Here is a 27490-nt window from a genome sequence, read left to right as displayed (position 1 = left end):
AGACAAGCCCTGTTTGGATGTAGGAGCTGATTTGATGGACTCTCCCTCTCCCGCCAGCCGGTGTGGTGGAGAGAAGAGAGAGGGCCTGTTTGGATATGCATCACAAAGGCTTCCTGCAGTATTGATCTGCAGTGGGTTAAGGTAGTCTATCAGCAAATGTCCCTCTCTCTGGGAAAAACAACAGCTGATTAAAAGCACACAGCAGCCAGGCAGGAGGCTGCTGATGGCCAGTTATCTCAGCCCAAAGGTCAGTGTGTACAGATATAATCCACTTTCACTTAACAGCTTAATTTAAGTCACACCTCATGCTAATGCCGCCATTTGGCAGTCCCTTTGTTAAAGGTTGGCTATTATTTAACAAGAAGATGATACAGTATTGTATAGATTTTTCTTCACTCATGCTAATAGCATCAGGTCTTGCAGACAGGAAGCTGAAGCTCTTTGAGCTTGAATTGTAGCAAGAACTTGCGTTTCCTTTTTCCAACCATGACACTAAAACAGGTGCACCCAGGTTTGCTGCTGATGGAAGAAGTTGTATCTGAGGTTCAGCACTAGCATGTAGAACTATCTGCTCTTAACCATACAGACCGAAATAAGAACCCTTTTTCAAAACTGAGAAAAGGCACTTTAATTTATTAGAAACATACATTTAATCAAATAACTTACAACTGGAGGGTATTGTATATTGATACTTTATATAACAATATAAAATATAAACACAATTTTGCACAGTATAACGTTCATGGTAATCAAAAGACAAAAATAAGTAATTCTCACAATGAAAATGTCATCCTTGGAAATAAATAAAACTGTGAGTTTCGCACTTCACAGACCCTAATATACAATTGTAGAAAATACATTTTTCCCAGTCTCCATATCACACACTAGCATGTAACTCAACAATGGAAACAAAAGTATAAACATAAACAAGGTGGACTAGAAAGAACCATTTCCTGTATTCTTTCCATTGTAACAACAGAATGCAGAGGTACTATTGTGGTGTTGGCGGTGGGCACTACAGCTTTTCCTTTAAAACAACTAAAAAGGCCTAGAGGCCATCCAAATTAGAACATCGGTTCTTGTCTTGACAGGTATCTTATAGGTAAGGTGGGGAGGTCAGTAGCGTTCCTTGGGTTCGCTGAACTTACGTTTCTTCGGCACAGAGGCCTGGACATCCTGACTGCAGGGGAACTCGAACTGCGATATCTGCTAATCAAAGAGTGACAGACAGTTTACAAACTAATGCAAGACTCTAAAATGAATAATGATTGCCAAACAATATTCTGTTTACACCTAGATGGGATGGCCTGAATGAGTCATATTGACTTTGTTAAAAAAACATGTAGGTTTTATCTTTAAAAGACCATTTGCAAATTATTATCACTCCTTCCTTGAGTAATACTGGGGGCTGAAATCTATGATGCTCGAGGGGGCGTGTCTCCCACCATTTTGTCTTCGATGGGAGAGGGCTTCTTCTTCTTGACACTGTGCACCTCAGTCTCAGCCTTTCTCTCCTGCGCACACACACACACAGAACAAAGACAGTAAATCACAGACTGCAGGGAAGTGCTTGAGAAGCTAGTCAGATATACTAGTCCCATAGATATACATCCTCCATGATCATTTTTACATGACGTTATACAAAGATGTCTTCCATTTGAACAGAACTACTCCAGTAGGAGTTAGATATGGTTGTGCGTTTTTGGGGGGCACTGACCAGGGTGGACCTGGTGACGCGTCCGCTCCTGGTCCTCTTAATGACCACTTCCAGGTCAGATGTCCTCTTTCCCAAAGTGTCCATCTGAGACAGACAGGTCAATCAAACCACAGACCGTTACCTTCACAACTGGAGCAGCCCCTATATCACTTTATATTCATACAGTACTATCCCACCTATGTACTTGTATTGTTCTGTATTTACATTTGGTTGATACAAGGCCTATCTTAGTCATGACTATGCAGAATGTACATGTTGTTGTTATTTTACCTGAGAGTTCTCTGTGCTCTCCTCACACACCTCCATCTTCTCCTGGCAGTTCACCTGGACCTCTTTGAGCATCAAACATGATGAAAACACAACATGGATTTCAGACCGCATTTGACTTCTTAAAAGAGAAAAAATGTTCAGCGAAACTTCTTTATACTAAGTTTTGAGAGAGGAGGTCCTACCGGAATTGTCCAAGTAAATGTCGTTGTCCGGATTTTCCATTACTTTTATCATGCGGGTCTGAAAGTAGAAACCCCATTAAAAATGTTATATACTGTAGATATATCCCATGTGATAGAGACAGCAACGCCCCCTACTGGGTTAAAACAATAGCGCCTTGCCATAGGCACCCAGTCAAATTAGCCTAGATTTATGTCAGCCTCAGGTCTCACCTGCTGACTGCTGATCTTGGTCACTGTCCCCTCCTCCATCTTCAGCTCCCACTTGTCCCTCACGCAGATGGGCTGCTCGTCATCAACCTACAGAGAAAAGGGGACAGTTGTTTAATCAACGTGTCACCCACTAGTCTGGTTGACATTACTCTGACTCTTTAGTTATTTCCCCCGTTTCCTTCATACCTGCTCCAGCCTTTCTCTCTCTGTGGTCACGTCCACCTTCAGGGTGTGGAAGGGAGTGACCACCTCGCCCATGGTCAGGTTGACGGGCTCCTTCTCAAACTGCATGCTATCGCCGTCCCCCTCCATGAAGCCTGGGGGCTGGTAGTCCTGGGGAGTGACTGAGATATACACACACAAACACACACTCTTTAGGTGGTTTAAAAAACAAACATATACTTGTTATATCCTATGAAAGTTCAATTTTACTTCCGTACTCCGTCCGGGTTTTGTAGGCTAAGAATGGGCTTCAAATTTTGATATCAAATTCATAAAAACGGGGTCATTTAAGATATATTTATCGTATATATGCCAGTTTTCAACGTATTTGACGCTCAATAAGCAGAAAGCTGAAAAGTTTCACTTGAACTACACAAATGAACTACAAATCAAAAGGCAGTGGTTGGCAACGTTCAATGAAAAACACTCCCAGCCTAATCTAATATAAAACATCAAACAGCCTGCAACTAACAGGTTGTTACCTTCCTGTAAGTCCTCAGCTCAAGCAGGCATGCTCCAGCATGCTAACAACGCTGCAGTAGTAGTTCAAATGAGACTTTTCTAACTTTTGTAACGTCTTACTTATTGAGCGTCAAATATTTTGATAAAAGGCATCGGGTATGAGAAAATCAATGCACAATTATAAACTGGGTGGTTCGAGCCCTGAATGCTGATTGGCTGAAAGCCATGGTATAGCAGACCATATACCATGGGTATGACAAAACGTGGGACTTTTACTGCTCTAATTAAGTTGGTAACCAGTTTATAATAGCATTAAGGCACATCTGGGTTGTGCTAGGACACAGCCCTTAGCTGTGTTATATTGGCCATATACCACACCACCTCGGGTCTTATTGCTTAAATATACACTGAGTATACAAAAAACCTGCTCTTTCCATGACATAGACTGACCAGGTGAAAGCTATGATCCCTTATTGATGTCACTTGTTAAATCCACTTCAATCAGTGTAGAAGGGAAGGTGACAGGTTAAAGAAGGATTTTGAAGCCTTGAGACAATTGAGACATGGATTGTGTATGTGTGCCATTCAGAGGGTGAATGGACAAGACGCAAGATTGAAGTGCCTTTGAACTGGGTATGGTAGTAGTTGCCAGGCACACCGGTTTGATTGTGTCAAAAACTGAAATGCAGCTGGATTTTTTCACGCTCAACCGTTTCCCGTGTGTATCAAGAATGGTCCACCACCCAAATGACATCCAGCCAACTTGACACGACTGTGGGAAGCATTGGAGTCAACATGGGCCAGCATCCCAGTGGAACGCTTTGACACCTTGTAGAGTCCATGCCCCAATGATTTGAGGCTGTGTTCTGAGCGCTCCTAATGTTTGGTATACTCAGTGTAATTAAATTCATTTGATCATTCAAAAGACCCGGGACATGACCCCGGAACAGCGTATTGCATCACATCATCCCTTGTCTTTTAGCTTACTCTACATCATTGTGTGGTCTTTACCGTCGTCGTAGTAGGAGAGTTTCATGTTAAGACAGACATTGTCTGGCAGAGGACCCAGGTTCTGCATCAGTGTGTAGAGTTTACGCACCAGGAGGATGCTGGATTTTTTTGTGCTGCTGCAAGCCAGTTTTCCCAGATTCTTGCTGTTTTTGCTAAAACAAAAATAAATGTAAACATTTTTAAACAATTTAAAGTGTCTTTCTTCAATGCTTCTCAATGAAATTCTGCCATGTTATCGTTATGTTATACACATTAGGGTTGAATATTTTCCCCGAATTTTACAAATGTCCGACAAGACCGGATGTGTCCTTCAAAAGCATTACAAAGCATATATATAGGCCTATGTCTGGATTTTATTAGAGCTTTGATCGTAAAGTCATGCCTGATGCAACCTAAACCTGATTAAATAAATTTTATGACCCTACATTAAAGACATTTAATGAGCCCAAGCCCAAATGATTGAAACCGTTATCCAATACAGCTACTTCACATTACATAAGACAGAAAAACATAAAAGCACATAGATGTAGCTAGCTATATGCTCTCTTGGGTAAATAAATGAAACAAGCTCCAGTAATCTTTTTGAGTGTGAACTGTATTACTCTACTGCATTTTATTATACTGTATTATATGAACTGGAATTATGCAGCTCGTTCAAACCATGATAAAGCAGGGAGAGAACATGCAATTCTGGTGCAGCACATGCGGTCTACAAAGTTATAAGTATAGGCTAGTGAATTTGATTGACATTTTTCATAATATTTCCCCTAATGTTATTAGTCTACCTCCTCTTTCTCTCTCTAGTGTTGCTTCATCCCTTCCTTGCTTTCAACAGGTAAATGTAATTTTGTTTGGTTGTCCTTATCTTTATCATTCTAATGACATGCTTGAATAATATAGGACTAGAATGAGATGCAACAGGCTTTCACTTCTCTTCATGAGGATTGGATGGTTATGGGTCTGCATAAATAACTGCTATAGCCTACCGCCATCGCACATTCGCTCTTCTTTCAATCTACCCATGAGTTCTATTGGCTGCTGTATTTAACATTCAGCAAACAAGAGCTTGTGTCCCTCTTCGAATAGTCTATTGGTATAAAAAAATGCAAACAAATTATGTCCAGCCGCTATTCTAGTCTAGGTTTTCCTGCATGGGAGCATTTTTTTTTACAGAGAGGACAGCTGAGTACAGGTGTGTGCGTATTGCACAAGAGACAGAGGCTATAAGTTAGAAGCTTATTATGCATTACCCATCATCATGTATTACCTAAATATAAGGCTAATACTGCATTGGATGTATTACCTGAAAGAGGTAGGCTAACACATCTAGAGTGCATTTGGAAATTATTCAATGCTCTTGACTTTCTCAAAAAAAAAATACATTACAGCCTTATTCTAAAATGTATTAAATAAAACCTGTTCCTCATAAATCTACACACAATACCCCAAATTTGGACAAAAAGACAGGATTGTGTTGAGGCACAGATTTGGGGAAGGGTACATTTGAAAACATTTCTACTGCATTAAAGGTCCCCAAGAACACAGTGGCCTCCATAATTATTAAATGGAAGAAGTTTGGAACCACCAAGACTCTTGCTAGAGCTGTCCGCTCAACCAAACTGAGCAATCGAGGGAGAAGTGCCTTGGTCAGGGAGGCGACCAAGAACCCGATGGTCACACTAACAGAGATCCAGACTTCCTCTGTGGAGATGGGAGAAACTTCCAGAAAGACAACCATCTCTGCAGCTCTCCATCAATTAGGCCTTTATGGTAGAGTGGCCAGACTGAAGCCACTCCTCAGTAAAAGGTTCATGACAGCCCGCTTGAAGTTTGCCAAAAGGCACCTAAAGACTCTCAGACCATGAGCAACAAGATTCTCTGGTCTGATGAAACCAAGATTGAACTCTTTGGCCTGAATGCCAAACGTAATGTCAGCAGGAAACCTGGCACCATCCCTACGGTGAAGCATGGTGGTGGCAGCATCATGCTGTGGGGATGTTTTTCTGCGGCAGGGACTGGGAGACTAGTCAGGCTCGAGGGAAAGATGAACGGAACAAAGTACAGAGAGATCCTTGAAGAAAACCTGCTCCAGAGCACTCAGGACCTCAGACTGAGGCATATGTTCACCTTCCAACAGGACAACGAACCTAAGCACATAGCCAAGACAACGCAGCATTGGCTTCAGGACAAGTCTCTGAATGTCCTTGAGTGGCCCAGCCAAACCCTGGACTTGAACCTGATTGAACATCTCTGGAGAGACCTGAAAATAGGTGTGCAGCAACGCTCCCCATCCAACTTAACAGAGCTTGACAAGATCTGCATAGAAGAATGGGAGAAACTCCCCAATACAGGTGTGCAAAACTTGTAGTGTCATTATGGGGTATTGTTTGTATATTGATGAGGGGAAAAAACTATTGAATCAATTTTAGTATAAAGCTGTAACATAACAAAATGTGGAAAAAGTCAAGGGTTCTGAATACTTTCCGAATGCACTGTACATATAGGCCTATATACAGTTGAAGTCTGAAGTTTACATACACCTTAGCCAAATACATTTAAACTCAGTTTTTCAAAATTCCTAACATTTAATCCTAGTAAAAAAATCCCTGTTTTAGGTCAGTTAGGATCACCACTTTATTTTAAGAATGTGAAATGTCAGAATAATAGTAGAGAGAATTATTTATTTCAGCTTTTATTTCTTTCATCACATTCCCAGTGGGTCAGAAGTATACATACACTCAATTAGTATTTGGTATCATTGCCTTTAAATTGTTTAACTTGGGTCAAACATTTCAGGTAGCCTTCCACAAGTTTTCCTACAATAAGTTGGGTGAATTTTGGCCCATTCCTCCTGACAAAGCTGGTGCAACTGAATCAGGTTTGTAGGCCTCCTTGCTCGCACATGATTTTTCAGTTCTGCCCACAGATTTTCTATGGGATTGAGATCAGGGATTTGTCATGGCCTCTCCAATACCTTGACTTTGTTGTCCTTAAGCCATTTTGCCACAACTTCGGAAGCATGCTTGTGGTCATTGTCCATTTGGAAAACCCATTTGCGACCAAGCTTTAACTTCCTGACTGATGTCTTGAGATGTTTCTTCAATACATCCACATAATTTTCCTCATCATGATGCCATCTATTTTGTGAAGTGCACCAGTCCCTCCTGCAGCAAAGCACCCCCACAACATGCACCCCCGTGCTTCACGGTTGGGATGGTGTTCTTCAGCTCGCAATCCTCCCCCTTTTTCCTCCAAAGATAACAATGGTCATTATGGCCAAACAGTTCTGTTTTTGTTTCATTTGACCAGAGGACATTTCTCCAAAAAGTATGATCTTTGTCCCCATGTGCAGTTGCAAACCGTAGTCTGGCTTTTTTATGGCAGTTTCGTAGCAATGGCTTATTCCTTGTTGAGCAGCCTTTCAGGTTATGTCAATATTAGACTTCTTTTACTGTGAATATAGATACTTTTGTACCTGTTTCCTCCAGCATCTTCACCAAGTCCTTTGCTGTTGTTCTGGGATTAATTTGCACTTTTTGCACCAAAGTACATTAATCTCTAGGAGACAGAAAGTGTCTCCTTCCTGAGAGGTATAACGGCTGCGTGGTCCTGTGGTGTTTATACTTGCGTACTATTGTTTGTACAGATGAACGTGGTACCTTCAGGCGTTTGGAAATTTATCCCAGGGATGAACCAGACTTGTGGGAGGTCTACATTTTTTTTCTGAGGTCTTGACTGATTTCTTTTGATTTTCTCATGATGTCAAGCAGAGGCACTGAGTTTGAAGGTAGGCCTTAAAATACATCCACAGGTACACCTCCAATTGACTCAAATGATGTCAATAAGCCTATCAGAAGCTTCTAATGCCATGACATCATTTTCTGGAATCTTCCAAGCTATTTAGGCACAGTCAACATAGTGTATGTAAACTTCTGACCCACTGGAATTGTGATACATTGAATTATTAGTGAAATAATCTGTCTGTAAACAATTGTTGGAAAAATGCTTTGTGTCATGCACAAAGTAGATGTCCTAACCGACTTTCCAAAACTATAGTTTGTTAATTAACAAGAAATTTGTGGAGTGGTTGAAAAATGAGTTTTAATGACTCCAACCTAAGTGTATGTAAACTTCCGACTTCAACTGTATATCAATCTTGAACACGATTATCTATTTTGGATGCAATTTGAATGGAATTGATGGAAAGAAAGAAAGACTGCAAGAGAGCATTCACTCATGCACCGATTTAAAGAAACGATAAAGGAGTGTTTTAACCACGGCAATTAAAGAAATATATAATCTTTACAATAAAAAAATAAGGTGATCCCCGAAAACCAGATGGAGGTGTGCAAATTAGATGCGCATTCGGTCTTTATATTACTGTAGCATAGGCTATGCTGCAGCAAATGTAGGACAACATATCACAATAAAAAAAGTTACTAAGTTACCAAGGGAGGGTCTACATACTGAGATGGGCTGTCGGTTCCCACCCTGAGTGTTGATGATTCATTATGCAGTGACCAGAGGGAAGGCCTTACTGAATCCAGATTTAGACATCGCATATAATTGAACAGTTCCATTTCAAGTCATGCTGTTCATATAAATAATTTATAATAATTTACCGGTTTCTCAGTTATTTATCCTTGGGAAAGGGAGTGGTTTTGGGCTGTAAATCTCTGTAAATCTCAGTAACTGGGTTCCCACCATTCAACCCTAATACACATTGACAAAGCTATTATACCTTTCAAAGTCAATTTTGGGTCCCTTTTCAGTGTATTGGACTTTGAACTGGTAGCATTCAGTAACCTTCTGGAAATTGTAAAGAAAGACCAGTGTCACAATGAGAAACAGCTTGATTCAAGAGGTTACACATACTGTAGTTTGTTCTAGTGCAGAGAATCAAAGCATTACTATGATCGATACCTATGGGATTAAAAAGTAGTCTATTACCTTTGGATTCTCTGGGTCTGTGTATATCTATAGAAAGTGGAAGGAGACTACAAACTTTAGCAACGGAAAATGTAAAGGCTTTATATGCTGAAGAAAATATTCGATACGATATACTCACAGACATAACGACCGTCCGCAACTGTTGGAAAACAAGACATTCATTATTTGTAATTAATTAACATTAATAACATGCAGATAATGAATAAACAACTAAATTCTAGCATCTCACTTACGTATTTTCTCTGAAGGGCATCAAAGCATCCATGCATCCTGTGAGGTGTATAAAAGAGTCTTAATTAATCAACCCTGAATTAATCATCTAACTAGGATAAAGGGAAAGGATTTGGCCAGAGTACTGTACTGTACTGTAATTTCCCACTGAGGCTTGGTGGTGAATACTAACCACTGTACAATCTGACTGGCACCAGGGCAGGTGCGCTCCTCCCTGAGGATCATAACTTTCTGCTCTGTGGCATAGAAAGAGAAGTGTAAGGCTACTTCTTGAAGATCTCGGCTAGGGTATCATCATTTAAATAACAATTGAGTTCATTTAAAAATAACATCAATTGTGTTTTGACCTTCAACATATTTTCTCCCATAAGCTTTTTCTGGGAAAAGACCCCTGAGGTAAGTGATGCTGGAGACTGCAATGGCCAGCAGTTTCTTCACAACAATCAAGGACTGCTGTTCTGTTGAAACTACATTTGGCAGTAACTGGGTGCCCTATAAAATATAACAAAGACAGGCGCTTACACCGAGGCAATTTGAAGAGGTCTGAATAAATAGACGCATGTAGATATTCATAGAACATGCCATTTGCTAGCTATAAAACAACAATTCAATAGGACCAAGGTCTGGCTATGGATTGCCAGAGGTTTTACCTGAGCAGCCCGCAAACGTTGTTCACAGGCCATGGTAGTAATAGTTGATAACAAGTTGTCAAATCTACAAAATTAAGATTAATCAGAAGCCAGGTAACTAGCTATCAAGGTAAAGCTATGTTGAAATATGTAACTAGCTAGCTAAGTACTAGTAGTTTACACAGATAGATACAGAAATATGTTATACTAATCTGGCTAGCTACGTCAGCTAACTAGCTATCTGCATTACATTTGTTAGCTATAACGTAGCTAGAAGTACACACACCTACTGATCATGACACTGATTTTACTCTACAACCCATTGTGAATAGTATGAAATTGCATAACTCACATAGCTAGCTATTACTACCTAGATAGAGCGCAGTCACTCAATTTGTTTTTTGGTTAAAAAAAAATTCAACAAAAATACAATCTTAGAAGCTAGCCAGACCGAATTTACTAAGAAACTGTTGGATGTTGGGCCAAACTCGCGCCAGACACACACATTTACCCGCCAAACCTGACAGCTAAAGTAGCCAATCAGAGGGAAGCTTAGATAACGTACATTTTCTTGCCACCACAACATGCATTGAGTGATTAGTGATATCAAATGTAGTAAGTGATATGTCCTGGCCGAGGTAAACATCAGTTTTAAATTAAGTTGATTATGTTGTGGCTCTGTTGTTAGTGTAGTTTGATGCAACGCTGCGCACAGATTGAATATCCGCACTCTATTGGACACAGCTCTGTCATTCCGCATTTCTCTATGATTAGTAGCATTTCATTGGCTCTCCTGGTATCTAATACAACGTGTTTCCTTATACCATTGGTTACTGTATGTGTATGTCACAAATGGCAATCCCACACGACGGCGTCACAAATTATTTAGCTTTTTTTTGTGTCGAGGAGCCTTGTTCACAAGAGGCAGGTTAGATTTTATGGAAGCTAGAGGAGCACCCCTGCATACATTCTAACCTGCGTTTTCAAGCAAATCGGACTTCTAGTCCATTATAGCTGCGTAATGTCGTCCGAAAATCTATCAGATACTCCGATGGAATATGAGGATGAAAAACAGGTGGGTTTAATATCATGACACTATATAGAGTTGGAAAGCTAACTATAACGCTAGCTCGTTGTAACGCGTTACAAGTAAAGTGTTTGATTTGATAGCTAGCTAGTTAGCTTTTCATCAAACCTGTAAACTTCTCGTTTACCAACAATGACAGTGTGTATAAATGTTTTGGAAAGGTATTGAGTAAGATTTACGTGTCTCCCGATAATCAATAATAACGTAGGTACTGTATTATTGAGTTATTTGTTCCGTTTTCCCTTGTGCCATTGTGGCTCGCTGGTCCATAGGTTATAAAATATGCCTGGGCCGTATTGGTCTATCCTGACACTGCAGTAGTTGAGGTTGAGTCTTCCGGCTTTCGAGACAAATACAAACAATACTACTATAGCCTAACCTTTGAAATCTGTGTTTCAATGGAAACCAGGGTCAATCATCACAGTTACTTACATGCTAGCGGATCAGTCACACAAAGCTTTAATGATGTATAAGCTAGATCTATTGATTCATACTCGTTTTCAGTCCCCTATGCTTTGTGAATGTTATTTGCAGTGTTGCACTGATATTAGGCGTAGCTATATATACAGTTGAAGTCGGAAGTTTACATGCACTTAGGTTGGAGTCATTAAAACTCATTTTTCAACCAAATGTTTTGTTAACAAACCATAGTTTTTGCAAGTCTGTGAGGACATTTACTTTGTGCATGACACAAGTCATTTTTCCAACAATTGTTTACAGACCTATGTTTTCACTTATAATTCACTGTATCACAATTCCAGTGGGTCAGAAGTTTACATACACTAAGTTGACTGTGCCTTTAAAACAGCTTGGAACATTCCAGAAAATGATGTCATTGATTTAGAAGCTTCTGATTGACTCAAATTATGTAAATTAGCCTATTGGAGGTGTACCTGTGGATGTATTTCAAGGCCTTCCTTCAAACTTCAGTGCCTCTTTGCTTGACATCATGGGAAAATCAAAATAAATCATCTAAGACCTCAGAAAAGAACATTGTAGACCTCCACAAGTCTGGTTCATCCTTGGGAGCAATTTCCAAATGCCTGAAGGTACTACGTTCATCTGTACAAACAACAATAGTACGCAAGTATAAACACCATGGGACCACGCAGCCGTAATACCACTCAGGAAGGAGATGCGTTCTGTCTCCTAGAGATGAACGTACTTTGGTGCGAGAAGTGCAAATCAATCCCAGAACAACAGCAAAGGACCTGGATGAAACTGGTACAAAAGTATCTATATCCACAGTAAAATGAGTCCTATATCGACATAACTTGAAAGGCGGCTCAGCAAGGAAGAAGCCACTGCTCCAAAACCGCCATAAAAAAGCCAGACTACAGTTTGCAACTGCACATGGGGACAAAGATTGTACTTTGTGGAGAAATGTCCTCTGGTCTGATGAAACAAAAATATAACTGTTTGGCCATAATGACCATCGTTATGTTTGGAAGAAAAAGTAGGAGGAGGCTTGCAAGCCGAAGAACACCATCTCAACCGTGAAGCACAGGGATGGCAGCATCATGTTGTGGGGGTGCTTTGCCGTAGGAGGGACTGGTACACTTCACAAAATAGATTGCATCATGAGGAAGAAAAATTATGTGGATATATTGAAGCAACATCTCAAGGCATCAGTCAGGTAGTTAAAGGTTAGTCACATGGTTCTTCCAAATGTACAACGACCCCAAAGCATGTTTCCAAAGTTGTGGCGAAATGGCTTAGGGACAACAAAGTCAATGTATTGGAGTGGCCATCACAAAGCCCTGACCTCAAGCCTATTGAGAATTTGTGGGCCAAACTGAAAAAGCATGTGCGGACAAGGAGGCCTACAAACCTGACTTCGTTACACCAGCTCTGTCAAATCAAATCAAATCTAATTTTATTTGTCACATACACATGGTTAGCAGATGTTAATGCGAGTGTAGCGAAATGCTTGTGCTTCTAGTTCCGACAATGCAGTGATAACCAACAAGTAATCTAACTAACAATTCCAAAACTACTGTCTTATACACAGTGTAAGGGGATAAGGAATATGTACATAAGGATATATGAATCAGTGATGGTACAGAGCAGCATACAGTAGATGGTATCGAGTACAGTATATACATATGAGATGAGTATGTAGACAAAGTAAACAAAGTGGCATAGTTAAAGTGGCTAGTGTCAGGAGGAATGGGCCAAAATCCACCCAAATTATTGTGGGAAGCTTGTAGAAGGCTACCTGAAACTTTTGACCCAAGTTAAACAATTTAAAGGGAATGCTACCAAATACTAATTGAGTGTATGTAAACTTTTGACCCACTGGGAATGTGATGAAAGAAATAAAAGTTGAAATAAATCATTCTCTCCTATTATTCTGACATTTCACATTCTTAAAATAAAGTGGTGATCCTAACTGACCTAAAATGAGGAATTTCTACTTGGATTAAATGTCAGGAATTGTAAAAACTGATTTGAAATGTATTTGGCTCAGGTGTATGTAAACTTCCAACTTCAACTGATGAAAAGTCACTTGTACAGGCAGCATCTTGAGTAGATGCTGGTGAAGGTCAGAGGTCTGTTGACAAACCCACTGGTCATATCATCAATATTCATTGACTAGCAGGTATAGGGAAGGTACTGATGCTATACTTTGTCTTATCGATGATAATGGGTGCTTTTAATGCAATGGTATTTTGATACAATGACTTGAAGCGAAACTGGTCATGTGAGAAAATAACATTTCATGGTAGCTAGCTACTATGGGTCTAGCAGTTTGGAACTGTTTGAGGGTGTGAAAAGTATCCAGTCCACTCTTGCATTTCCCCTCATTGGGGCTGAATATAGCAACTTTTTAAGTTTTTGTAATGGATCCAAGTGAATCAGCAAGGGAATCTGTTCATCTGCTTCTCTACCCTGAGTCACCTAATATCCCTGCTCCAGCAAGCTTTGCGTTTACTGTCCTCTGCATGGAATGGCAGATATTCTCCTGTACTTCGATTGCAGGGTTTTGTGGGTTTCTCAATGTCTTCTTAGCTTTATTTAGCCAGATAAGTTATGTCTAAACAGTGATGCTGAGACTCAGATTTTTCCAATGAAAATGTATGCCAAACTAAAAACCAATGATTGCACAGTAATAAAAAAAAAACATGCATCCACAAGGACTACTTTTAACAGTTTCCACACAAAAAATTTACAAAACACATTTACTTGAAGAACAGTACAGATACAAACAGAATGATGGTTTGTGCTGTCATTCTGTTACCAAACTTTGCATCTGCACTGTTCTGTAAGTACAAAAATAAAATAGAAATTGCTACATTTTCTGTAGAAATTGTTAGAAGTAGTGCTTGTACATAGAGTTGTATGGTTTGTTTAACTTTGTAATCATTGGGTTTTGTTTTGACATTTTAAAGTGAAAAATCTGTCTCAGCTTCACTCTGTTACTGTGGAATTGCCCCAATAGAGAATACATGTTTTGCTGACTTCTACCCAGAGTCTCTGGACTGTGGGCAATAGCAAGGTGTGTCCTGTTAGCCTACTTTCCACTGGCATCTGTCCATGGACTCCACACTGGCAGTAAAGGGTAAACCAGTTTGTCTAGTGCAGGAGTTGCCTCCAGTAAAACCATAGGCTTACACAAAAAGCTTTAGCATGAAGGTGTCATGTGAACACTAGAACCACTCTGCAAGCTCTGTGTACCTAGACTTTGGTCAGCAATTACTCAAGGCCTGTTTCTGTATAATATTCTCCATAACCATAAATAACCATGGCTTGTACATATTTGCAGACAAACTGTTTTCCTTTCATAAAGTCATCTGTTTTTATGGCACCAATAACATGTCAGGGATGGGGAAACGGATAACAATGCTGTTTTATCTACGTTAGCTGAGGAAAAGTGTGTAAGATATGGGGAAATAATGGATGTGAAGCTGCTTTTTAGTCACTTAATTCTTACTCAATCATAACACTCGTCTTCTGAGTGAGTTGTTTATCGCAGGCAACCATGAGGGGGTGAGAGGGAGTGTTGCAGGAGAGCATGCAGAGTGTGACTCATACTATGAAGACGCTTCAACTCCCTCAAGTCATTTTCATGGCGTTAGCCCACTTCACAGCTGAATATGAGTAGGGTTAGGCTATATGATTCAGATGCAATCCTTTCTGAAGTGCACAGTGCCAGCCCAGTAATCTTGTTGTTTTGTCATCATCAGACCATCTTATAACCTTATTAGTTTCAAGTTTTAATGCCACAAGTACAGTGAAATGTCCTTCTTGCAACTTCTGAACCCAACAATGCAGTAATCAATAACAATGTAATACTAAAAACAACACAAGGTACAACATAAACACACAAGAAATAGAAATAAGAATAACACGAAAGTAAGTAAGCATTCTATATACAGGGTCAGTCAGTTCCAGTACCATATTTACAATGTGCAGGGATACTGGAGGAATGGAGGTAGATAATTGTAGGGGTATGGTGACTAGGCATCAGGACAGTTAAATGGAGAATGTCTATTTTTAAAAGCCTATGCTTGTTCTTCTCTGCGCATCATGGCTGACATTATGATGAAGGATATATAGGCGTAGGCTACATAAGCCTATTGTTTAGATGTTTCCCCTCTTTAGCTAAATTCCTTGCACATAGCAAGTAGCACCCATATGACGGCACATCGAAATGTTTTCTTTGTCTGGACAGGACTCTCAGGAAAAGAATGCCAACCTTGTGAAGGGTGAAGAGGTCAAGCTGAAGGCCAAGTACCCCGGCCTGGGCCAAAAGCCTGGAGGCTCCGACTTCCTCATGAAGAGGCTACAGAAAGGGGTAGGTGGAACCCTTCTCCTGGAGAGCCACAGATAATATATGCTTTTGATTCAGCATGTTAGTGAGGCTGGAACAAACACCTACACACCCTTGTTGACCACTTGACTAGGAAATCGCATAGGCTTCGAATACTCCTCTTTAAGACATTTCAATGCGTTCTGCATTTATGAGGATCTGAGATTGCCTTGGTATGTCTGTGGCAGTAGCGATGTTTCAATTAACTTGTCCAGAAACTTTAAAAAAAATTTGTCAACATTTTAGAAAGTTCACAAAGAATAGAGATTTAACTTTACGTTTAATTATCTTGTGTCAATAAATACAGCTGGACTTAATGACCTCGCACTTAAAAAATTATATCTTTTTTTAGCAAAAATCTACAGTGTCGAATAACAATAATGGTTGAAGTGTTTCATTACCCATTTAGGCAAAATGTGCAGTAATAAATTGGCGACAGCCTCTATGCCCTCCCACACATCGTTTTGATGTCTCTGGTATAGCCAGCGAAAGTCATGTATAGAATGCAATAATTTACTAATATTTCCATATTATAATAATTATCATGTGCCAATGTATCACCATGGTGAAACTTGCACTCCTGTAGAGCTGAAATAATTGGATATGGAAACTTGCATCCAGAAAAGCAAGGCGAAGCAATTTAGGCATTCTTGAAAGTCAGGACAATCCTTGTCCTGCAAAGAAACATTATTTTATAGTTGAAAAAAAATGATTTTGCAAGCAGTAGGCATTTAGAATTAAAATGTGTAGTGGAGCTTTATCGTTACTTGTGACATACTTTTTCTTGCTACTGTATGTGAACCCTTTGGAATTACCTGGATATCTACATTAATTGGTCATCAAATTTGATCTGATCTTCATCTAAGTCACAACAATAGGCAAACATAGTGTGCTTAAACTAATAACACACAAATTATTGTATTTTTCTTGTATATATTGAATACATAATTTAAACATTCAGTGTAGGTTGGAAAAAGTATGTGAACCCCTCCCTATGCTAAAAGTTTCTCTAAACACCTTGATGTCCACGGTAAGGCAAATTGTCTATAAATGGAGAAAGTTCAGTGCTCTTGCTACTCTCCCTAGGAGTGGCCGTCCTGCAAAGATGACTGCAAGAACACAGCGCAGAATGCTCAACGTGGGTTAAGAATAATCCTAGTGTCAGCTAAAGACTTATAGAAATCTCTGGAACATGCTAACATCTCTGTTGACGAGTCTATGATACGTAAAACACGAAACAAGAATGGTGTTCGTGGGAGGGCACCACGGAAGAAGACGCTGCTGTCCAAAAAAACCATTGCTGCACGTCTGAAGTCTGCAAATGTGGATGTTCCACAGCGCTACTGGCAAAATATTCAGTGGACAGATGAAACTACAGTTGAGTTGTTTGGAAGGAACACACACCACTGTGTGGAGAGAAAAAAAAGGCACAGCACACCAACATCCAAACCTCATCCCAACTGTAAAGTATGGTGGAGGGAGCATCGTGGTTTGGGGCTGCTTTGCTGCCTCAGGGCCTAGACAGCTTGCTATCTTGGACAGAAATGAATTTCCAAGTTTATCAAGACATTTTGCAGGGGATGTTAGGCTATTTGTCTGCAAATTGAAGCTCAAAAGTTGGGTGACGCAACAGGACAACGACCCAAAAAACCAAAGTAAATTAACAGAATGGCTTCAACAGAAGAAAATAGGCCTTCTGGAGTGGCCCAGTCAGAGTCCTGACCTCAACCCAATTGAAATGCTGTGGCATGACCTCAAGATAGCAGTTTACACCAGACATCCCAAGATATATTGATCAACTGAAACAGTTTTGTAAAGAGGGATGGTACAAAATTCCTCCTGACTGTTGTGCAGTTCTGATCCGCTACTACAGAAAACGTTTGGTTGAGGTTATTGCTGCCAAAGAAGGGTCAACCAGTTATTAAATCCAAGGGTTCAAATACTTTTTCCACCCTGCACCGTGAATGTTTACATGGTGTGTTCAATAAAGACATGAAAACGTATAATTGTTTGTGTGTTATTAGTTTAAGCAGACTGTTTGTCTATTGGTGTGACCTAGATGAAGGTCAAATTTTATGCAGAAATCCAGGTATTTCCAAAGGGTTCACCTACTTTTTCTTGCCACTGAAACTACATTTATTCCAAAAACATTGTTTCCATTTGTCGAAATAAAGTTAGACAAAAGAAAATCCACCCCTGTCAAATGAATAAAAATTGAAGATCTTTAGAACATTTCTGCCATTTCCATGACACGTCGCAATTTCTTTTTTTGCGACATTGCTTTTGTTGAATAAACCAGCGTCAATGAACCTGCCTATATTAATTTTAACTAGCAGAACTACTCAAGACAACCTGAATTGAATTCCCTTTTTCTTGCCCCCACCTAGCAAAAATACTTTGACTCAGGTGACTACAACATGGCCAAGGCCAAAATGAAGAACAAACAGCTGCCCGTGGCAGGCCCCGACAAGAACCTCGTCACAGGGGATCACATTCCCACACCACAGGACCTGCCCCAGAGGAGGTCCTCCTTGGTGACCAGCAAACTAGCAGGCTAGCCTAGCCTCCACCCATCCACCAGGCCCCCAGCTAATGTTCCTCACCTGTTCCCCAACAATGTTCCCCCCCTAGTCATCTCCAGGCTCCACTTGGCTTTAACATATTGGGGAGAGCTGTGAAAGTCAGTACATATTGCTTGTATATGGGTATGGTGGGGAGGGGAGGTGAGCTGGGACCTTTTCTACCATCTCTCCACACAGCTCTGCCCTCTGCGCACTCTGCTCTACCGCCTCCCTTATGTCTTGGTTTGGTGTTCAGAGGTACATAAAGTAGATGTGCCATCAGGGAGGCTGAGTTTAATGCACTTTGTATTATGTACAGTACGTTTTTGCATCCCGAATGACACCAAAATATGTTGTTGACGAGGGAGTTGGGAACCATGATCGCTCCACATTTTTCGATGTTGTGTTCTCGTCAAAGCTGGGGGTAGCGTATTTTGCTTGCACACCAAATCTGGGAGGGAAGGGAACCATGGTGAAGCATCCAAAGGAAGGGAGCGGTAAATCAGAGGGAAAAGTGGAAACTGATTTGTGGTTTCCTTTATCTCATGTTCTGTCAAACAAAAATCCAAGGTCGTCCATGCTGACCTGAATGAACAGATATGAAACTGCACATTTTCTGCTCATGTCGCTTTAATTCTTGACTCCCTGTTGCTCTTCTTTTTTTTTTTTTTTAAATATGCTGCATGATTGTAACATGTAACGAAATGTGCAAATCTGGAGGGGTTAGACGACTGACAGGAAGTAGCAAGCAACCACATGGAGCCCTGGAATGTCCATGGTCACTCTCCACACCTTCCTTCCCTCTCAATGTCCTGACAATCCACACAATCTGTCTGTAGGCTGCCCATGGCGAAAGCAATGGCAGAGCAAACTGAATACCCATATATCATTTTTAAGGCTGGGAAAAGAAGCAACTGTTTAATATTCAAGTTAAATCTCAGTTCTGTGTCTGTTACATCACCTCAAAAAGCCTAAATGATTGGTAGGGGATCAATTCAGTGTATATTTCTGTATTGTGTTGAGAAAATTGACATTTGGTATGATTTGTGTCTTCATAAAGGGTTGTTTGTTCATTGTCACGTATTAGCCATTTACTACAATCTGGCTGTTTTCACTGTTAATGGCAGTTCCTGTTGAGAAACTAGTTCCCAATTACATTAGTTGCTAAACCTCTCCTCGGTCTCTCCTTAAAATTCAACATAGTAGGAGCCTCCCAGTGTACTGCTAAAGCATATAGCCTTACATAATGACAATATAAAAAGCTGTGACGTCAGTAATGGGGTAAACAGTCGACCACCGGCTAAACTGGCCCCCTGACTGGCCCCTGGCTCACACAGACCTAACTGGGACACAGCGTGTTTTAGAGATATGCTCACTTGACGCATGTCAAAGGGAAGGGATTTTATGACAGAGGGGGGGGCAGCAAAGTGTGAGTGTGGACTTAGTTGACCCTGCTCATACCTGTTGGTATGGTACAACTTGCCAAATAGTTAACTCATACAAAAGTAAAATGCTTGTACTCTGGTTTAAAGGTCAGAGGTTGTAGGCTATGTTATCACCTGAATGAGTTGTCCTATCACACAATACACACTTGATCACTCCGATCTTGGCACCTTTTGAATATTCCCTGTGTCTAATTGGCATTGAGTGTGCTTGTCTGGGTTAGTATGAATGTGCTACTGTTCTCTGTCCCAGTGGGTGTAAATGGGCTTTTGGGTGTTGAGGTTTTTTTTCTTTCTGATTTCACTACTTGTAGTTCTCTGATTCCAATGTTTCCTTTCTCCTGTCATTGAATACACTACGTAAGCTTTATATATTATTTTTTACACTACAGAGACATTAATATGAATGTGTGTAAATGCTGCTGATTCAGTCGATGACAAATCTTTTAAACTGAGATATTACCCTAATAAAGAACGCCTGTCCTAGGATTCAAACAATCGGACCCACTCCTACCATGAATGTCTGCTAATGGGAGACTCACTAACCACTCCAGGTTTGGGAGTATAATTCCATTTCAATTAGGATATGAATTGAAATTCTACCCAAGATCAATGCAATCCATTTTGGGAACTGGCCAGCTGGAGTTGAAATTTAATTGACACCAACATGTTACTTGAATTTGAACAGAAAGACCGTGCAGAATCCTAATTATTTGTAGCTTATTAAAGTGTCAAATAATATAATTGGATATGCTGAAATGAAGGTTGTTGAAACAACCGCAATCAAGAATTCCTCTCTAAGTTTTTGTGCACTGTCTGGCTTTGTATGGAGCAATGTAATGAGAGATATACAGGTGAAGTCGGAAGTTTACATACACGTTAGCCAAATACATTTAACCTCAGTTTTTCACAATTCCTGACATTTAATCCCAGTAAAACAAATCCCTGTCGTAGGTCAATTAGGATCACCACTTTATTTTAAGAATGTGAAATGTCAGAATAATAGTAGAGAGAATTATTTATTTGTTTACACACTCAATTAGTATTTGGTGGCATTGCCTTTAAATTGTTTTAACTTGGTTCAAATGTTTTGGGTAGCCTTCCACAAGCTTCCCACAATAATTTGGGTGAATTTTGGCCCATTCCTCCTGACAGAGCTGGTGTAACGAAGTCTAGTTTGTAGGCCTCCTTGCTCGCACACGCTTTTTCAGTTCTGCCCACAAATGTTCTATAGGTTTGAGGTCAGGGCTTTGTGATGGCCACTCCAATATCTTGACTTTGTTGTCCCTAAGCCATTTTGCCACAACTTTGGAGGCATGCTTTGGGTCATTGTCCATTTGGAAGACCCATTTGCGACCAAGTTTAACTTCCTGACTGATGTCTTGAGATGTTGCTTCAATATATCCACAATTTTTCTTCCTCGTGATGCAATCTATTTTGTGAAGTGCACCAGTCCCCCCTGCAGCAAAGCACCCCCACAACATGATGCTGCCACCCCAGTGATTCATGGTTGGGATAGTGTTCATCGGCTTGCAAGTCTCCCCCTTTTTCCTCCAGACATAACGACGGTCATTATGGCCAAACAGTTCTATTTTTGTTTCATCAGACCAGAGGACATTTCTCCAAAAAGTACAATCTTTGTCCCCATGTGCAGTTGCAAACAGTAGTCTGGCTTTTTTATGACAGTTTTGGAGCAGTGGCTTCTTCCTTGTTGAGCGGCCTTTCAAGTTATGTCGATATAGGACTCATTTTACTGTGGATATAGATAATTTTGTACCTGTTTCCTCCAGCATCTTCACAAGGTCCTTTGATGCTCTTCTGGGATTGATTTGCACTTCTCGCACCAAAGTACATTCATCTCTAGGAGACAGAACGCGTCTCCTTCCTGAGCGGTATGACGGCTGCGTGGTCCCATGGTGTTTATACTTGCGTACTATTGTTTGTACAGATGAACGTGGTACCTTCAGGCATTTGGAAATTGCTCCCAAGGATGAACTAGACTTGAGGTCTAGAATTGTTTTTTCTGAGGTCTTGGCTGATTTCTTTTGATTTTCCCATGATGTCAAGCAAAGAGGCACTGCGTTTGAAGTACATCCACAGTGACACCTCCAATTGACTCAAATTATGTCAATTAGCATATCAGAAGCTTCTAAAGCCATGACATAATTTTCTGGGATTTTCCAAACTGTTTAAAGGCACAGTCAACTTAGTGTATGTAAACTTCTGACTTCAACTGTAGGAGGGTATGTTAAAATACCATGTCTCCTGTTCAACTATGATAAGTATGTGCCAGAATGTAAACAAGTGAAAATGACTGTGTGCTCTAAAGTACCTTGTGCTGCTTACCTAACCTGTTTTTGTTTAGCATACAGTAAAGATGTTTTAACATTATCTTACTCACTGCATAACTACAACAAAAGTTTATCCTGGCCCAAGATAACTGCAGGGATATATGGAGCACCCTTGCTCCCAATAACTGGGGGTTTACATAAGGATATGCTGATTGTGGAGCTGGAGACAGAACAAAATATTGATTTTAAGAAATTTGAAAGTACATGAGTACTAATAATGTTTCAGTTGTGTGGAAGTAATGGAGTGAATTTGTCAGTATTTGAAATAAACTTTTACATTAATATCAATTACTTGTTGTATGTTCAATGTTCTTCTCACATTATTGATTTGATCACCAGTCCTGTTTACAACAGAAACCAATAACCACAACACACTTTCTCTAGCTACACAGGTCAGGATACCTCCACTTTATATGTTGATAAGTTCCATACAAAGTATATGATCACAATCCGTCATTGGCCACCAGGGGACAGCAGAATTCCGCATTAACTATTTATCAACGGTCTCTGAAGGGATATAGCAAAGTGTACACTCCCCAGCCAATCAAAACGTAAAATTCATTTATCTGTACCGTTCAATGCAGAGAGAATGCATTTTTATATCCTCTCTTCGTGGATGTTTTTATCTGAATGTTATTGGAAAAACATATAGATATATTTGTAAAGCTAATTCAAGGAAGAGGGGGCCCAATGGGATAGGCAGTCGAAGTCCCTCCCACTTGTCTTTTCAAACATTACACGACAAAAGGTTGGTCATTTCCGCACCAGACTCACTGTTGTAGTTAGCAGCCAACGATGGGTGATTTTGAGTAACAAAGTAGCTAACTGCTAGCTTTTCGTAAAATAACAGTTAGAAGTGTATATTTTATTTATTTATCAAACGCTTGTTTCTTTATCTAAACGTTAAGCCAAGATGAGTCTGTCGAAGTCGATTGCACGAGCCACAACTACGATGTTGCATTTTCAAAATGGAGGATCTTCGTACCTAGCTGATGATGCTAGCCCTTTGTACTATTTCGACGGGGCCGTAGGTGCTGGGGCGTCACCAAAGTCTAAAGTGGACATGGGAAATGGGACCGGCGATACTCCACCACGACCCACGACGTTAGGAGTGAATGTCGTGAAAAGCAACGTCCTCGATAATCATTTGTCAGACCGAAGCAACAATGACGCTTCTTTGCCCTGCACTCCTCAGATGGCGTCAGAATGTGGGCCTGAACTATCGAATTGTCCATCGGGCGATGAAGTATTGGAACATGATACCAGACAACTCATTGAGATTTTTTTGGGGGACTACACAGGACTGTCTCAGCCTCGATGGAAGCAAAGCAAGCCTCTTACGACCATGAAGCGAGTGGTGGAGGACGTAATAGCAAAGCACCGATATGCATACAATGGTACGTAGATTTACAGTTAAGGATCTCTATAGATCCTTAAGGTACTGTATATCCTAATTTTCTGTTTAACAGTGGTACTGAGCTCATCATGCGCTAACTTGATTAATAGCATAGCAATATTATCAGTAATATGTTTAGTTAGTTTTACTCAGACCTAGATTTTAAATGTATTTTTAGGTATGGTCGTCAAACTTGACTTGGATGATCGATGCGATGACATGAGCGTCGTCAATTCTGTGGCCAAGACCATGTTCAGTGATGGGATCACGAACTGGGGTCGCATCGCCAGCCTGGTGGCATTTGGCGCAGTGGTGAGCCAGCACCTGAAGGAGAGTGGCAGGGGACACTGCGTTGATTTGGTGGGCCAAGAGATTGCCACATACCTCCTCTCTGACCAAAGGGACTGGCTGGTCAAAAACAATGCTTGGGTGAGTCATCTATGTGTTCCATTAGTCATTTGAAAATGTGAGCTAATCTGAGGATAGTTAATCTTATTTAGTTTACTTGTTCAATAGCTAATCATGAACCAAACTTTGCCTTTTGTCTCCCTCGCAGAATGGATTTGTAGAGTTCTTTCATGTTCAAGATCCTGAGTCCTCGGTAAGGAACACCCTCCTAGCCTTTGCTGGAGTTGCTGGGATTGGGGCAACACTTGCCATGTTGATCAGGTGAATTGAACAATACTTACCTGTTACTTTTTTTCAACGAAGAAAATGGACTATGCCCGCACGTTCTCTGAAATCCTTGATAGCACCATGGTTGGAATGAGTACCCAGTGATGTCCTGCTTAGTCAAAGAAGAGGGTCAGTCTGTTGGATTATAGTGAAGGACTGAATTGGGACGGTGCTTTGGTGTCAAGCTCAAGTTTGCTTTTTTCCCGCATCAACATTTTGGTGCCTTTTTTGTTTGTGGTCATTTGAGGATATTTGGTAACAGTCTCCAAATATATTCATCTGACTTCTTAAATCTAATGGACTTGTTAAATGGCGCTTTTATTTAATGTAAAAAGTACAGACATTTTATTTTTGTAATAAATGTATAGTTGAATTTAGACTCGTACACAGTTAATTCATCTGCAAACTGTCAATTCTCTTTTTAAGTAATCAAGATGGAAAAGCACTAGCTAATAGCTATAATTCACAATGGCAAAGTTCTGCCTCTAACCATAAATTTGGCTCAAATGACTTGTTTCTAGTCCTTGTGATATTAGTCATACATGTACATACAGGGATTGGTGTAAGAAAGGCAGAACCTGCATTGAACTGACCACCGAGGGCCTTAGAATTCAACTAAGAAGGTATACCCAGGTTATTGGGCATTGAAAATGGAAAGTGCTTACAGCAGAAAGGCTTTATTTTATATGCAATTAATTGCCTTGGTGTCTTTATGACATGCGTGTATGTCATAAAGCCCCTAGCTCTCCTACACCACATTCATAAGTCCGTATTCCTGTTCCTTGGGGTAGATTTTCCAGTCTTGCCTGGCAATGCATTTGTGTGGTTGCAATGTGACTTCCTGGTTAATGAAATTTTGTGACTGTTGCACTAGGCTTTACTGGGAGGGGGAAGGGGGGACCTGTTTGAAAGTCAATTGAAAATTCCATTCTCAAGACTATGCTGATTTCTATTTGAAGTGTTTCATTTCCAAATGATATCCATGTAAATGAAATGTGCTCGCAGGTATATGTTTTAAATAGGAGCATAAAGATTGTACATGGTATCTGGCATTGGTTCAATAGAGGCAAGATCATCTGGACAGTGAACGTGTACCACAGTTCCACCCAACGAACTAGCACTAACCCTCCTGATGTATCTTGCTGGCAAATTCTTGTAATCTCCTGAAGTTAAATGATTTAAAGGATACAATCATGCAACTTTATTCACTTTTGTGACTGCAATGAATAAAGGATGTGACTTTATTCACTTTGTGGCTGCAATTGTCTCAAAGCAGAAGCTTGACTGTTAACCTGCTGTGAACTTTTGAGACTACTTCTCGGAAGGGAGGGAGATTTTGCACTGTGCTAGTTTCTGGTGCTGAAAAGTAAACCCATACACAAATGAATTCCTGTGTTGTACATAGTCATCTACACACACACAGTTAAGTGTGTTTATTCACACCACATCCCCGAACATGCACCGTGAGGTTATTTCCTAGAAATTAAACTTCTGTGGTAACCACGCCTATATGTGTGTCATAGGCTCGCCACGGTATCACTTCAGCTGCAGCCTCAGTTGTCAGAAACATAGTTTAATAAACTAAGTCCACCAGAACCTCTTGGGTGCCTCAACCTCTGAGTTGTCAATAGAATAAGTTAACAGCAGTCCAAAGATGTTTTACAATGTTGCATAACGTCAGTGACCACCTTTTTAGCTATTAAGTTTGAGATTTTTCCGCATAATGCATCCGACAGCTCTGTCTGCGCCACAATCATAGCTTTGCAACAGTTGAAGCAAATATTACCCACATCCTTTGTTGCTCACACTAATTTACCAACTTGAGTTTCTTCTGCATATTTAATCATGTCTGATACCAAAGCAGTATTTTATCACCGAGTGCCACAAGATGTAATGCATCCAGTCTCAATTAATTTAATGATATGCAAAATAAAATTACGTCATTGAAATCCTCTTGCACATAGGCCATAAAATGACTGAGCGACAGCCTGGAAATTACCCCTGTTCTTTCTTTGCATATGTCCGTCACTGATAGTGTATACATGTAGAACGGTCAGAACCAGACTGGTTATTGTAGCTGAGGCTTTCACCTAAAGCTTAAGGAGGAGAACTGGAGCGAGGGGGGGGGGCTCATGGCGAAAGGAAGCATTGCACATTGCTGGCCTATCTAATCAGGCATGCTTTTAGACAGCTATGGAAATCAGCCACAGAGCAGGTATTGTTTGACCTCTGCTGGACCCAAGGGAAGTTGGAGATATCCCAGAGCGTAGTGATGCAAGTTGAGGGGAAATGAGAGTTCACTTTTGTGTTTGCACTCTGTCTCAAGAACAGTTTTCCAAATGTAAAATGTGTAATTTATGAGGTTGTCAATGAGAAGATGACATGACTACACTGTAGAAGACTCACTAGTCTCACCTAGGCTAATCTTGGATCAAATTCACATTACCTGTCTCAGAGCATGCCATACTTCGGATAAAGAGGATTTTCTTTGGTAATGAAAGGTGGTATGGAAACAACAATATGCTAGAGCAGGTATTCCCAAACTGGGGTATGTATGCTCAATGCTGTCCGTGGTATGCCAAATACAAATGTGATTCACATTAACAAAAAACAAGTGTTTGTGTATATATACACACAAACAACTGTTCAAAAGTTTGGGGTCACTTAAATATTCTTGTTTTTGAAAGAAAAGCACTTTTGTCCATTAAAATAACAGCAAATTGATCAGAAATACAGTGTAGACATTGTTCATTTTGTAAATGACTATTGTAGCTGGAAACAGCTGATTTTTAATGGAATATCTACATAGGTGTACAGAGGCCCATTATCAGCAACCATCACTCCTGTGTTCCAATGGCACGTTGTGTTAGCTAATCCAAGTGTATCATTTTAAAAGGCTAATTGATCATTAGGAAACCTTTTGCAATTAAATTAGCACAGCTGAAACTGTTATGCTGATTTAAAGAAGCAATAAAACTGGTCTTTAGACTAGTTGAGTATCTGGAGCATTAATGGGTTTGATTACAGACTCAAAATGGCCAGAAGCAAATAACTTCTGAAACTTGTCAGTCTATTCTTGTTCTGATAAATGAAGGCTATTCCATGTAAGAAACTGAAGATCTGGTACAATGCTGTGTACTACTCCCTTCACAGAACAGCACAAACTGGCTCTAACAAGAATAGAAAGAGGAGTGGGAGTCCCCAGTGCACAACTGAGCAAGAGTGCAAGTACATTAGTGTCTAGTTTAAGATACAGACGCCTCACAAGTCCTCAACTGGCA

General features: G+C 40.3%; 3 protein-coding genes across 5 annotated transcripts; 2 read left to right on the top strand and 1 right to left on the bottom strand.

Annotated features, from left to right (window-relative positions):
- Positions 1-615: 615 nt before the first annotated feature.
- Positions 616-10376, bottom strand: hormad1 (HORMA domain containing 1). Of its 3 annotated transcripts, XM_029679649.1 has the most exons (16): positions 10237-10376; positions 9906-9969; positions 9603-9747; positions 9428-9491; positions 9258-9294; positions 9143-9163; positions 9025-9051; positions 8816-8883; positions 4075-4226; positions 2566-2723; positions 2380-2466; positions 2170-2227; positions 1988-2049; positions 1718-1801; positions 1446-1514; positions 616-1209 (listed from the first exon to the last, which is right to left on the bottom strand). In XM_029679649.1, exons 2-16 carry the CDS (start codon positions 9936-9938, stop codon positions 1117-1119), a joined length of 1158 nt encoding a protein of 385 aa, XP_029535509.1. In that variant the 5' UTR covers positions 9939-9969; positions 10237-10376; the 3' UTR covers positions 616-1116. The 3 variants fall into 3 exon arrangements, with proteins under 3 accessions (XP_029535509.1, XP_029535510.1, XP_064856143.1); XM_029679650.1 differs by having other exon boundaries at positions 9906-10376; XM_065000071.1 differs by having other exon boundaries at positions 616-1206; positions 9906-10376.
- Positions 10377-10783: 407 nt separating this feature from the next.
- LOC115141058 (alpha-endosulfine-like) lies at positions 10784-22426 on the top strand. Its single transcript, XM_029679648.2, has 3 exons — positions 10784-10959; positions 15647-15769; positions 18172-22426. The coding sequence occupies exons 1-3, from the start codon at positions 10906-10908 to the stop codon at positions 18340-18342; spliced, it is 348 nt and encodes a 115-aa protein (XP_029535508.1). The 5' UTR covers positions 10784-10905; the 3' UTR covers positions 18343-22426.
- A 455-nt stretch (positions 22427-22881) lies between these two features.
- Positions 22882-25596, top strand: LOC115141057 (induced myeloid leukemia cell differentiation protein Mcl-1 homolog). Its single transcript, XM_029679647.2, has 3 exons — positions 22882-23535; positions 23713-23963; positions 24091-25596. The coding sequence occupies exons 1-3, from the start codon at positions 23052-23054 to the stop codon at positions 24205-24207; spliced, it is 852 nt and encodes a 283-aa protein (XP_029535507.1). The 5' UTR covers positions 22882-23051; the 3' UTR covers positions 24208-25596.
- Positions 25597-27490: the final 1894 nt, after the last annotated feature.

The sequence above is a fragment of the Oncorhynchus nerka genome, linkage group LG14, assembly GCF_034236695.1.
Source record: "Oncorhynchus nerka isolate Pitt River linkage group LG14, Oner_Uvic_2.0, whole genome shotgun sequence".
Taxonomy (NCBI): Eukaryota; Metazoa; Chordata; class Actinopteri; order Salmoniformes; family Salmonidae; genus Oncorhynchus; species Oncorhynchus nerka.
This window is presented reverse-complemented; position numbering and strand designations above follow the sequence as displayed.